The sequence below is a fragment of the Acomys russatus genome, chromosome 7, assembly GCF_903995435.1.
Source record: "Acomys russatus chromosome 7, mAcoRus1.1, whole genome shotgun sequence".
Lineage (NCBI taxonomy): Eukaryota > Metazoa > Chordata > Mammalia > Rodentia > Muridae > Acomys > Acomys russatus.
The window spans coordinates 4,374,695-4,386,996 of record NC_067143.1 but is presented as its reverse complement, the minus strand read 5'-3'; the positions used below and the strand labels follow the sequence as shown (position 1 = coordinate 4,386,996).

At 50.4% G+C, this 12,302-nt stretch overlaps 1 protein-coding gene across 1 annotated transcript; it reads right to left on the bottom strand.

The window, feature by feature from the left end:
- Positions 1-652: 652 nt before the first annotated feature.
- On the bottom strand, positions 653-12,050 carry Napsa (napsin A aspartic peptidase). The gene is made up of 9 exons (XM_051148453.1): positions 11,898-12,050; positions 5,397-5,529; positions 5,190-5,313; positions 4,946-5,064; positions 4,201-4,400; positions 2,321-2,443; positions 2,079-2,223; positions 1,630-1,728; positions 653-950 (listed from the first exon to the last, which is right to left on the bottom strand). Exons 1-9 carry the CDS (start codon positions 11,966-11,968, stop codon positions 729-731), a joined length of 1,236 nt encoding a protein of 411 aa, XP_051004410.1. The 5' UTR covers positions 11,969-12,050; the 3' UTR covers positions 653-728.
- Between the last annotated feature and the right edge of the window lie 252 nt (positions 12,051-12,302).

Here is a 12,302-nt window from a genome sequence, read left to right as displayed (position 1 = left end):
CCCAGTCCCTAGTCTCACAAGCTGAGCTGTAGACTGTCTTCCCACCTCGAAAACTTGAGCCTCTGCCTCCTCCCCGTACTCATCCCAAGTTTAGGCGAGGAGGGGACTGGAGGGATCTGGTGGTGTGGTGGGGTAACCGTGCCTAGACACTTCTGGGCAGCGGGAGACTTGCAGTTGAGGGCTGTGACAACGGAGGAGGGACAGCCCCTGCTCCCCACAGCCCAGGGCCTCGAAGCTCCGCCCTCATGGCAGACTCCAGAGGTCCTGAAATCCCCAGGGAAAGGGGCATACAAGGTCCGCAGGATGGTGATATGTCTCCTTAGAACAAGGGCTAGGAAACCCTTTAGCGTTTTCATTCCCACTGCCACCTGTCGCCTTGCCTCTCACTCTTACTGCTGTGGCCGCCTCCATTGGGACACCAACAGGCAGAGGACTACAAAATCCGTGATGCTCCGCGGTGTGCCGGCCTTTGACTATAGGCAGTGCGGCTGGAGGTGTCATGGGGATTGTTGTTCCAGGACCTCTCGCTGGTGTACACTGCAGAATAAGGATGCTTCTCTTCCCTTCGCTCTCTTCCTCAACTCCAGAGGTCAGACATTTATTTTCCCTTCCCAAAAGTTGCCCAAGTGGGTTCCTTCAGTGGAAAGTAGATATTTTTTTCTTTTTTATTGGAAAGAAGTAAAGCCGCTATGACTGTGTTAAATGGACCCCTCCCAATCAGAGTGTCCTCAGAGGAACTGAGCCTGTGTAGCCCTTCCTGGCCGCTGGGTGGCACGAGACTGAGCACGCGCGAGACCCACACGCGGGCCTCTGCTTTGGTCCCCTCGGTCAAAGACAGCCACGTATGTCCCCAAAAAGATGTCCCCGAGGATCCAGAAGGGTCCTTCTGGCTTCGGGATGTCCAAGGCCTGGAAACCCAACAGGCAGAGGCCAACATCGCTCCTTAGAATCTGCAAGGTGACAACACAGGGGACACGGACTGTCACGGGGCTCCGGGTATGATTGTCCCCTCTGCACCCAGAAGAAGACAAAGAATGTGTCTAGCTGGGCATGGTGCCACCAGCAAGTGATCCCAGCGCTCCAGAGAGTCAGGCAGGGGAATGGGGCTGGGAGTTCAAGTTCCCCATTTAAAAAGAAAGAAAAGAAAGGGGAGCTATGCCTGGCTCAGCTGGTAAAGGTGCTTGCTGCTAAGTCTGTCGACCTGAGTTCAATCCTCAGACTCCCTTACAGTAAGGGAAAAAAAAAAATTGATTCCGTTGAATTGTCTTCTGACATCTATACAAGTATGTGCACACAATAAATAAAAATTTTTAAAAGAGAGAAAAGGAAAGGAAAGGTAAAGTTCTGGCTGGGTGTACTGGCTCAGGCCTTTAGTGCCAGCACTGAAGAAACAGAGGCAGGAGGATCTCTGAGTTTGAGGTCAGCCTGGTCTATGTCAACAGTTCTGGGCCTGCTAAAGCTACACAGTGAGACACACACACACACACACACACACACACACACACACACCCCGTCTAAAGGCAAAGTTGTTTCTGTGTTGGACACCCAGCCTGATGACGTCAAGCCCCCCCCCCCCGCCCCATTGAGCTCAGTTTTGTTACTCTGATGTCATTATGCCAACTGCCTTACGTTGATGACGTAGTCCTGGCCTGTGAGGTTAAACCAGACTCCACCAAGGCGGAAGGAGACAGGGGGAAGCTCTGGGATCTTGGAACACTGGATGAGGTACTGCATGGAAGAAGAGGACAGTGAAGGTCGGCAGGTACCACTCGCTCTGCTCGAGTCCTGGGTGGCTCCCCAGTGCCCTAGAGCACAGCTCATATTGGACGGTCGGGTATTCTGGGCCTCTTGTACAAAAGCCTTGTTATGTAGGCTTCTAGTAAGGCCAGGTCTACATGTCTCTACCCGATCCACCAGGAAAGCATGGCCCCTGCTGCCTTCCACCCCACCACTCAGAAACTCCCAGTCCCCTGGTACCTGCTTTTGTCCTTAAGGCAGCAGCTTCCTGCCCAAAGTCTACCACCAAACCTCCAAGATCTTCCTTCCTCACACCCCTCAGAACCAGGAGTGGTCCTCACCTGCCCAGTCAGGAGGGGAAATCCCCCAATGGCTTTGTTCAAGGCCCGGATCTCCTCACTAGGTCCCGTGATGAGAGACGTGCCTGTGTCTAGGATGGCACCACAGCCCTGGGCACAGAGAGTCAACTCTTTGCCAACCTTCACACTGTGAGGAAAGGATGGGGGGGGCGGGAGCTGTCATCAGAGGCAGGGCCAGGATGCCCACACCCCCAGCTCAAGCCCCACGAGGCCAGGCTCCTCACCTCTCCATGTGGACCTGCCAGTAGGCAGGAATGGTGACTGGTATGAAGGTGAGAGGGGGTATGTAGTGAGCCGGATCTGAGCCCCCCAGGACCAGCTCTCCTCCATCAGACCCTTCAGAATCCCTGCAGAGGCAAAACACAGTAAGAGGCTGCTGTTTCATCTGTTGGTTCCAGAGGTGACCAGGGATGGGACTTCCTCTTAAAGTTAATTTCTAGGTGGGTCTGCTGGCTAGTTTTTTTTTTGTGTTTTTGTTTTTGTTTTGATTTTCGTTTTTTGAGACAGGGTTTCTCTGTGTTGTCTTTCTTTTTCTTTCTTTTTAATTCTTGTTACATCTCAATGTTTATCCCATCCCTTGTATCTTCCCATTCTTCCCCCCCTCCCCCATTTTCCCATTCTTCCCCCTCCCCTCCCCCCCCATTTTCCCATTCTTCCCCTCCCCTATGACTGTTCCTGAGGGGGATTACGTCCCCCTGTATATGCTTGTAGGGTATCAAGTCTCTTCTTGGCAACCTGCTGTCCTTCCTCTGAGTGCCACCAGGTCTCCCCCTCCAGGGGAACATGGTCAAATGTGAGGCACCAGAGTACGTGAGAAAGTCATATCCCACTCTCCACTCAACTGTGGAGAATGTTCTGAACCATTGGCTAGATCTGGGTAGGGGTTTAAAGTTTATGGACTGTATTGTCCTTGGCTGGTGCCTTAGTTTGAGCGGGACCCCTGGGCCCAAATCTGCCTATCATAATGTTCTACTTGTAGGTTTCTAGGACCCCTCTGTGTTGTCTTGACTGTCCTGGACTCACTCTGTAGACCAGGCTGGCCTGGAACTCACAGAGATCCACCTGCCTCTGCCTCCCGAGTGCTGGGATTACTGGGTGTGCATCACTTTGGCCTGACAGTCGTGGTGTTTTATCATAGCAACAGTAGCCAAGGGTAGGGGAGTATGGGCAGGTCCTAGGTATGGAGCCTGGAAGCAAATCAAGGTTGACCTTGAACTCTTACTCCTCCGACTTCCACCTCCCAGTCGCTGGGATGGTAGCCATGCACCGCCGTGCTTGGTACTGGGAGTACTTTTCCAGTATAACGTTTGCGCCTCCTAAAAGCTGGTGAGTAATGGGTGGCCCTAGCTCTAGGCAGGCCTCTCCAGTGGAGTGAGAGCTCTCTGGGGTGAGGCAAGGGTCCTTATGTGGAGTACCTGTTGAGTGAGCATGGAATTTCCTGTTTGATTTTTAAATCTGGGCCTTTGTGAGCCCAGGGTGACTTTGGAATGTCCCGAATTGCCACTTAGGTTGTGGGGTTTCTTGTCATGTTGGGTTAGCACTTCCCTGAATTCAGGTAGAAGCTCTTGGGTTGGGAGGCAGACTTCCTTCAAGGACCACCGGACTTCCTGTGTTGGCAATGAGACTTCCTGAAGGAGATTTCTCGGGGCTGGTGTAATGACTGGGTGCCAAGTCAAACAACGGGCAGCTATGCCCTGTAGCAGATGACCATCCCCTCTGGGCTTGCTGAGTGTTTACACACGCTTGTGGAGGGGTAAGGAGGGGCATGAGATGTGAGCACCCAGCTGCTCCTGCCTCAGTTGCTCGTGGCCTGGGAGAGGTGCTAGAGTATATAGGCCAGGGAAGACTGGGGGTGTGGGGGAGGCGGGCTACATCTATGTGATGATGACCCCTCATCCCTGCTGGGTACAGGCTTTTCAGGGACAGCCTTTTAGGAGGAGCTCACACACCACTGTGAGTAACCCCTCACCTGTGCTCTGTCTGTAAGGAAGCTGAATAAACTCGTTGGTTCCCCAGAGTGAACTGCTTTGGAAGGATGCCTTAGGAGGAGGGGAGCTGCCCCCACCCCAGGAAGGGATTTCAGCAATTGCTCCCCTCTCAGTACCTGTTGAGGTAAAAGGAGAAGACGGGCTTCTCCAGCAGCCCCTGTGCCACCAGTGTGTCCAGTGGAGGCTGAACTCCTCCCACAGCCAGAGTTGGGAAACCGAGGCCCAGGATCCCATCAAAGCGCGCGAAAGCAAAGACCAGGCTGGGCTCCCACAGAGCCTCTCCAAATGTCACAGAGGCACCGTGGATCCCCCCGATCTAGGAGTAAATTGAAGTTACTTCTAGAAAAGACGTTACCCCCCTGTAGCTGAGATCCTGCTAGGAGCCACTGGGAAAGGAATTACATGGTCTCCACCCCCACCTCTTCCCAAGAAGCAGTATTCACCTTTGCTTCTCCAGGTTCCACCCCCCTAACACACCCAGGAAGCTCTACTTCTTCTGGGGGGGAGGCATGCTTATTTGCAAAAGCAGCCTCTTGTCTTTTTTAAGAAGTCCCACCCCCTTTCTCAAGAGGCCCCGCCCCTTCACAAGAAACCCCTTCCTCTTGCTAAGGAGACCCCCATCTCTTCTCTAGTAGCTCTACCTCCTTTCCCCGGAGACCCTGCCTCTTTCTAAGAAGCTCCAACCCTTTGTTCAGGAGACTTCCACCATCATGCCCCCCCCCACCATCCCCTTCCCTAGGAGACCCCACTTCTCAAGAATCCCCTCCCATCAGGGCCTGCCCCCTCAGACCCTTCCTTGAGCAAGGTGGGGGATAGAGCCTAGATTCTAAACTGAAGTCTTGTGTGGCTGAAGTCACCCACGGTCAGATTGTCCCGGCTCAGGATTCCGTTCAGCCGCCCGGTCCCATACTGAATGGCAAACTTGGTCCCATTGGGCCGAAAGGAGCTGGAAGCCTTGGGGTTGAAACGATGGTGGAGCCCTGGTTCAGGAGATAAGACAGGTGTCACTCAGGGGATGGGACACTCAGCGCCTTTGAGGACAGCCTTGGGGGGGCTCCTCTCCCCTCACCCCCTTTTGGCCTTCTTCCTTCTCAGGGGAGCTCACAGCAGGCCAAACTGAAGAAATGGCATCTCGTGGACGGGACCCAGAAGTTGGAAGAACCCGTGTCGAAGACCACTGTGAAGTTCTGAGGAGGCGTTCCCAAGCCAATGTCGCCAAAATACTGGACCTGGTGGCACAAGAGAACAAGGGATGAACGAAGAGCTGACTAACCTGCCGCAAGGGCGGGGGGGCATGGGGGCCAGGACTCACGTTCATGAACTTGGAGAGGGACACAAAGGAGGTGTGACCAGGGGTGGGGGTCCCACGAGGCTCTGCTGGCTGTCCCCATCCAATCGTTGAGCTTAACATCCTGTATCCAGGGTGGACTCGGCGAAGAGGGACTCTAGAGAGAGGGGGGCAGAGGGAAATTGGACAGTGAAAAAGCCATGCCTCCAGGAGATCCTTGGGTGATAGATGCCCTCCATAGCACGCGGGGCCTGAAGGTAACTGTCCGCCTAGGTCCTGCAGTGCCAGCCAGTGATTACAGCTTTACATGGATCCGGAAGTGCTGCCAAGGGCAGCTTCACAGCCCTGTCAGAGAAAGCGATCCCGGGGGGCTCAGAGACCGGCCAGTATCCACACGCCTTAAGGCAAGCTGTTCCTCAGGAACTGGCATTCTCAGTGGGTTCCAAAGATGGGAAAAAAAAAAATTTGGTGGGAAGGGATGCTAGGGAGATGGCTCAGTGGTTAGGAACGCTTGGGGATCTAGCAGAAAACCTGAGCTCTCATCCCCACCATCTGTAACTCCAGCTTCAAGAGACCCACCGCCCACTTCTGAACTCACCTGCATATAAGCACCACATAAGCGTATAAGTAAATTAATGACTAAAAGTATATATAAAATATTATAGGCCAGGCGGTGGTGCCACGTGCCTTTAATCCCAGTACTCAGGAGACAGAGGTCCGATTGGTCTACAGAGCAAGTTCCAGAACTGCCAGAGTTACACAGAGAAACCCTGTCCCAAAAAAACCAAACCAAACCAAACCAACCAACCAAAAACCCAACAACAACAAAAGTATATATAAAGTATCAAAAATAAATATATAAAACACTTAAATTTATTAAGCTTAGTGTGTGTGTGTGTGTGTGTGTGTGTGTGTGTGTGTGTGTGTGTGTGTGTCCTTTTATGTTTCTTCTGGTAGTACTGGGAATTGATTCCAGAAGAAACATAGAAGGAAACTCTGGTTTGACATTGCATTAGCAATTTTTTGTTTTGTTTGTTTTTATTTTTTTTGAGACAGGGTTTCTCTGTGTTAGTCTTGGCTGTCCTGGGCTAGCTTTGTAGACCAGGCTGGCCTCAAACTCACAGCTATCTGCCTGCCTCTGCCTCCCGAGTGCTGGGATTAAAGGCGTGCGCCACCACACCCGGGGCATTAGCAATTTTTTTTTTTTTTTGATACTTAGAAATGTTTATAAACCTGCGTGGTGGCACACGCCTTTAATCCCAGCACTTGGAAAGCAGAGGCAGGCGGATCACTGAGTTCAAGGCCAGCCTGGTCTACAAAGCGAGTCTAGGACAGCCAAGGCTACACAGAGAAATCCTGTCTCGAAAAACCACACACACACAAAAAGTTTATTTTATGTTGTGGGTGTTCTGTCTGCATGTACACCTGTGCACTGCGTACATGTCTGGAGCCTACAGAGGCCAAAAGTGGGCATCAAATCCTCTAAAACTGGAGTTACAGATGGTTGTTAGCTGCCATGTGGGTGCTGGGAATTTAGCCTGGGTCCTCTTGCAGAGCAGCCAGTGCTCTACCCACTGAGCCGTCTCTCCACATTGACCTTGTCGAGGGGAGGGGGGGGACCAGAACCTTGCTGTTGGCAGCTTCATGCGTGACAGTGGAACTCTATTCCCTGTGCTTGTGGGAGGGGGCTATAAACACCTCACCTTTTGTAGTAAAATAAATCACAAACGTGTCAAAGACTTGGTGTGAAAAGTATAAGAACAACAAAATTATACGTAAATATAAGACCTAATTGAGGGGGGATGGAGAGCTGGCTCAGAGGTTAAGAGCACTGGCTGTTCTTCCAAAGGTCCCAAGTTCATTTTCCAGCAACCACATGGTGGCTCACAACCATCTATAATGAATGCAGGCCTTTTCTGGCCTGCAGTTGTTACATACAGGAGAATATTGTATATATAATAAATAAATAAATCTTAAAAAAAAAAAAAAGAAAAAAGAAACTCGTAGGAACTAAAGGAGGCAAAAAAAAAAAAAAAAAATAGAAAGAAAAAAAGAAAGAAAAAAAGCAGAATTATTCTCCTTCAGCCGCAGTTCACAGGAAGATCTGCTTAGTAAGGATGGGTCTGACTGGAGAAGGGGCAGGTTAGGTGGTCAGCTAGCTGTCCTGTGAAGCATACACAGGCCAGACCCAGCTCCACCACAACCGAAGGGGAAGTAGCTCCCGCCGCCGCCGGTGCTTCTCAGAGCTTCAGCACGAAGCCTGATCCCATTCATTACCTCAGTGGTGCTGGGCAGAATTTTCTTCCTCTGTGGGGGTCACACGGGGAGGGAGACCAGGTCTTGCTCTATAGTCTTGGTTGGTTTCCAACTTGTAGCAATCCTCCTGCCTCTGCCTCAGTAGTGTCTGATGACTGGTGGCCAAGTGTCCTGTAAAGGCTTTGCCTGTTCTCAGTCACCTATAACTATGGCGTTGCAAGCCTCTAATGCGCACACCATCCCTGGTAGAAGAGGATTTCCAGAAATTCCAAACCACCCTGGGAGAGGGTTCAACTGGTAAGAGCATTACTGCTCTTCCAGAAGACCCAGGTTTGATTCCTCAGCACCCATGTGGTGACTCACAACCATCTAAAATTACAGTTTCAGAGGATCCAATGTTTTCTTCTAGCCTCTTTGGGGACCAGGCATCTACACACTGTACATACATGCATGCAGGCATGTGCTGGCTAGTTTTCATGTCAACCTGACATAGCTAAGGTCATTTTGAAAGAGGGAAGCTCAATTGGGAAATTGCCCTGACCAGATTGTCCTGTGGGCAAGCCTATGGCGCTTTTTTTGTGGTTTTCGAGACAGGGTTTCTCTGTGTAACAGCCCTGGCTGTCCTAGAACTCACTCTGTAGATCAGGCTGGCCTCGAACTCACAGAGATCTGCTTGCCTCTGCCTCCCAAGTGCTGAGATTAAAAATATGTGCCACCACACCCAGTCCACAGTGCATTTTTTTTTTTATGTGGGAGGTCCCATCTTACTGTGGGCATTCCTGGGCAGGTGGTCACGGTTGTACAAGAAAACAACTTGAGGCCAGGCGTGGTGGCGCACGCCTTTAATCCCAGCACTCGGGAGGCAGAGGCAGGCGGATCACTGTGAGTTCGAGGCCAGCCTGGTCTACAAAGTGAATCCAGGACAGCCAAGGCTAGCACAGAGAGACCCTGTCTTGAAAAAACCAGAAAAGAAAAAAAGAAAACAACTTGAGCAAACCTAGGGGAGCCAGCAGGGCTCGTTCGTGGCCTCTGCACCTGTTGAATGGCAGACATTGTTAAGAGAACAAACACAAACTACACAGTGGGGGAAGTCACAAGATACACATCTGATTGAGAACATTTTAGACACTGATTACTTTAGAGAGGCTTGAACTTTGGTTTTGTTTTTCTTTTGTTTTGTTTTGTGGGGGGGGCATCTTACGGAGGCTTGAACTTTGAAAGAGACTTTGGATAGTTTTAAAGACTGTGGGACTTTTAAAAGTTAGAATGTTTTATTTTGTGATATTAGTGTGGGGGAATGAACAAAAAAAGAAAAAGTTATCTTTTAACACTGATGTGTTTTTGCCACCAAACTGACAAGGAGTCATTCGTGCTAGCTGGTTGTACATCTAGCTTATAGTTATATAAGCTAGAATTATTTAGGAAGAAGGACCCTCCATCGAGAAAGTGACGCCACTAGACTGACCTGTGTACAAGCCTATGATGCATTTTGGTGACTGACGGGAGAGCCCAGCCCCTGCGGGAAGTGCCTAGCCATGTGGGCTTAAGATGAGTAAGAAAGCTGTTGGTGGCATGTAATCCCAGCACTCGGGAGGCAGAGGCAGGCGGACCTCTGTGAGTTTGAGGCCAGCCTGGTCTACAGAGTGAGTCGAGGACAGCCATGGCTACACAGAGAGACCCTGATAAGGTGGTTCAAAGGGTAAAGGGTCTTGTTGCCAAGTCTGGTGGTCTGAGCTCAGTCCTAGGATACATAGGGTAGACAGAAGTAGAAAATCTATTCCTGAGAGGTGTCCCCTGACTTTCACATGTGCTGTGAACACACTTGTGCCCCACAACACAATAAATAGGTTTAAAAAAAAAAAAAAGGTTGATAGAACTGAGCATAATAATCCTCTGGCTGTTGCGCAACCCTCACAGCCTACCCTAGCCCGGTGACTCAGCCTGAAGAGGCCCTAAAGTGGCTAGAATGTGCAGAACGGAAGTTCTTTCTGGAAGGCGCTCCCATCAAGACTTTGGGGCACGGTAAAGGAAAAGAAGGGGGAAAACCGGTGGAAATATCAGAGACAAGGTGTTGGGGTAACTCCTAGGGAGGCCTCCCCTGAAACAGGCACTGAGAATCCAGCGATATCAAAGTTTCTGGACCATAGATATGGGTCTCCAAGAAAGGCTCAGAGGGATTGAGCCTTAAAGCCAGATCACTAGGACTCACAAAATATATCCTGATGTTTTCCCTTGTGCTGGGGATTGAAAGATGTATTTATTTATTTTATGTATGAGAGCTCTATCTGCATGTACACTGCAGGCCAGAAGAGGGCCCCAGACCACATTAGAGACGGTGTGAGCCACCATGTGGTGGCTAGGAATTGAATTTAGGACCTCAGGCAGAGCACACAGTGCTCTTAACCACTGAGCCATCTCTCCAGCCCTAGTAGTGGGGACTGAACGGAGGCCCTGGTCCCTCCTAGACACTCAGTGGTGCACTACTGAGCCACAGTCCCAGCTCTTGGTTTCTGGAGCCAGTGTCTCCGTATCTTTGAACTCAACCTTTCTGCCTCAGGCCCCTGAATGCGGGAACCACCACTCCCTGCCACCTAGCCAAAGGAACATCTTGGACTTAACTAGGGGCACATGCCTTTAATCTCAGCACTTGAGAACAGAGGCAGGAGGATCTCTATGAGTTCAAAGCCACTCTGGTTTACACAGTGAGTTCCAGTACAGCCAGGCCTATGTAGTGAGACCCTGTTTAAAAAAAAAAAAAAAAGTATAGCTGTGGCTGTGGCTCAGTGGGTAGTGTACATAGCACAAGGAACAGGTTACCTTTCTGGAAGCAATAGAACCTGTAGTTCAAGGTCATCCTTGGCTACAAAAGGAGTTTGAGGCCAGCCTGGGCTACATGAGACCAAGTCTGGACAAAACCAAACCAAACCAAAACCAAAAATCAAACAACCAAGAAGTGTGGAGTCTTAGGAGGTGAAGGGACTCAGGCCAGCTTGAGCATGGCTCTGGCAGGCTTTGCCCTTGCCTAGATAAAAACCATTAGGTTACATTTCTGAAGCTAGCCACAAAGGTCTAGTCCTGTATTTGGCCACTTTCTCTTCCTGAGGCTGACTACGAAGGTTCCGCTATCAAAGCATTGACGCCCACCAATCAAAGGTCCTCTTTGGCTCACCTAATTAACATGCCCAATTAAAATGGAATACCTCTTACAAAATGAGTCCAGGATAGCCAAGGCTATATACAGAGAAACCCTGTCTTGAAAAACCAAAAATAAATAAATAAATAAATTTAATTAAACACCTCATTTTTATTTATTTATGTATTTATTTAATGTATTTGAATGCTCTACATCTGCAGGCCAGATGAGGGCATCAGATCTCATTATAGATGGTTGTGAGCCACCATGTGGTTGCTGGGGATTGAACTCAGGACCTCTGGAAGAGCAGCCAGTGCTCTGAACCTCTGAGCTATCTCTCCAGCCCTAAACACCTCATTTTAACACAGGATTTCCCCTTGTACCTTTACAAGCCGCCATTTTCCTGTATGTCCTCTCTATTTTGTTCCTTTCTCTCCCCTGATCCTTTACCTTTCTTCCTCCTCCTCTATCTCCTTTGTCTCTTAAGTCCCTGTCCTCTGTCCCTGGGGTGCAAATACATCTCCTTTGTGCCCAGAACTTGGTCTTGGGGACTCCTGAGCTGATACTTTTCCTAACAGGAGGTATTATATTACATTTATCAGGGTGGAGACCCCGATTTGAGAGTTGGGGACCCAGGCCTTTAAGGTGGCTCAGAGGGTAAGGAAGCTGGCTGCCAAACCTTACAGCATGAGCCTGAGCCAGTTTCACATTCGCCGAACCTACTTGATGTCCTTGCATCTCCCTGCACAGGCTCAGTCTCCCTCCCTCCCTCCCTCTCTCTCTCTCTCTCTCTCTCACACACACACACACACACACACACACACACACAAAGGTTTTAAAAAATAAGAGTAAAATCTGAGTCTGAGGACCCTGAAAAAAATTGGATTCTTGTGGCACCAAGGCCAGTCCCAGTATCCAACCCCCCACCTCCAGAGAAAGAGCTTCTCTGTGCAGCCCTAGCTGTCCTGGACTCACTTTGTAGACCAGGCTGGCCTCGAACTCTCACAGAGACCCACCTGCCTCTGCCTCCTGAATGCTGGGATTAAAGGCATGCGCCACCACGCCTGGCCCTCTAGCCCCAGTCTTAAAGGACAGGTGGTAGGAATCCGTCAGGAGTGAGGATGGGGTCCCCTTACCGGATCAGTGTGGCCCCTGCAGGCTCCAAAGTCCCCAGCAGCAGCAGGCAGAGCACCAGTGGTGGTGACATCTCTGGGGACTAAGACTGGACCAAGATGTCTTGTGCTCCCTTTCTTCCCCCTTGAGACTCCACCCTGGTCACGCCCCACCACCTACGGAAACACAGAAGTGGTGTGTGTGTGTGTGTGTGTGTGTGTGTGTGTGTGTGTGTGTCTGTGTCTGTGTCTGTGTCTGTGTGTGAAGTACTTCAGTAGCAGGTGGCACAGGGGTCAAAACCAGGCTATGTAAACTATGTAAGATGTGTGCTGAGGCTCCCTGGCGTCTGTCTTGCATTTTTGGAGAGAGCTGAGGGCAGAATCAACACCTACCCCTTTCCTACCACCTCTGTGGCTTTTACTTTTGAC

Bases quoted from the DNA above. Each gene is read 5' to 3' on its own strand.
- Napsa (XM_051148453.1), bottom strand. From the start codon at position 11,968: ATGTCACCACCACTGGTGCTCTGCCTGCTGCTGCTGGGGACTTTGGAG. The intron at 2,444-4,200 runs GTACTGAGAGGG...TTGCCTCTGCAG, and splicing joins TTCTCCTTTTACCTCAACAG to GGATTCTGAAGGGTCTGATG. The intron at 1,729-2,078 runs GTGAGGACCACT...TCTTCCATGCAG, and splicing joins TTCCCCTCCTGACTGGGCAG to TACCTCATCCAGTGTTCCAA.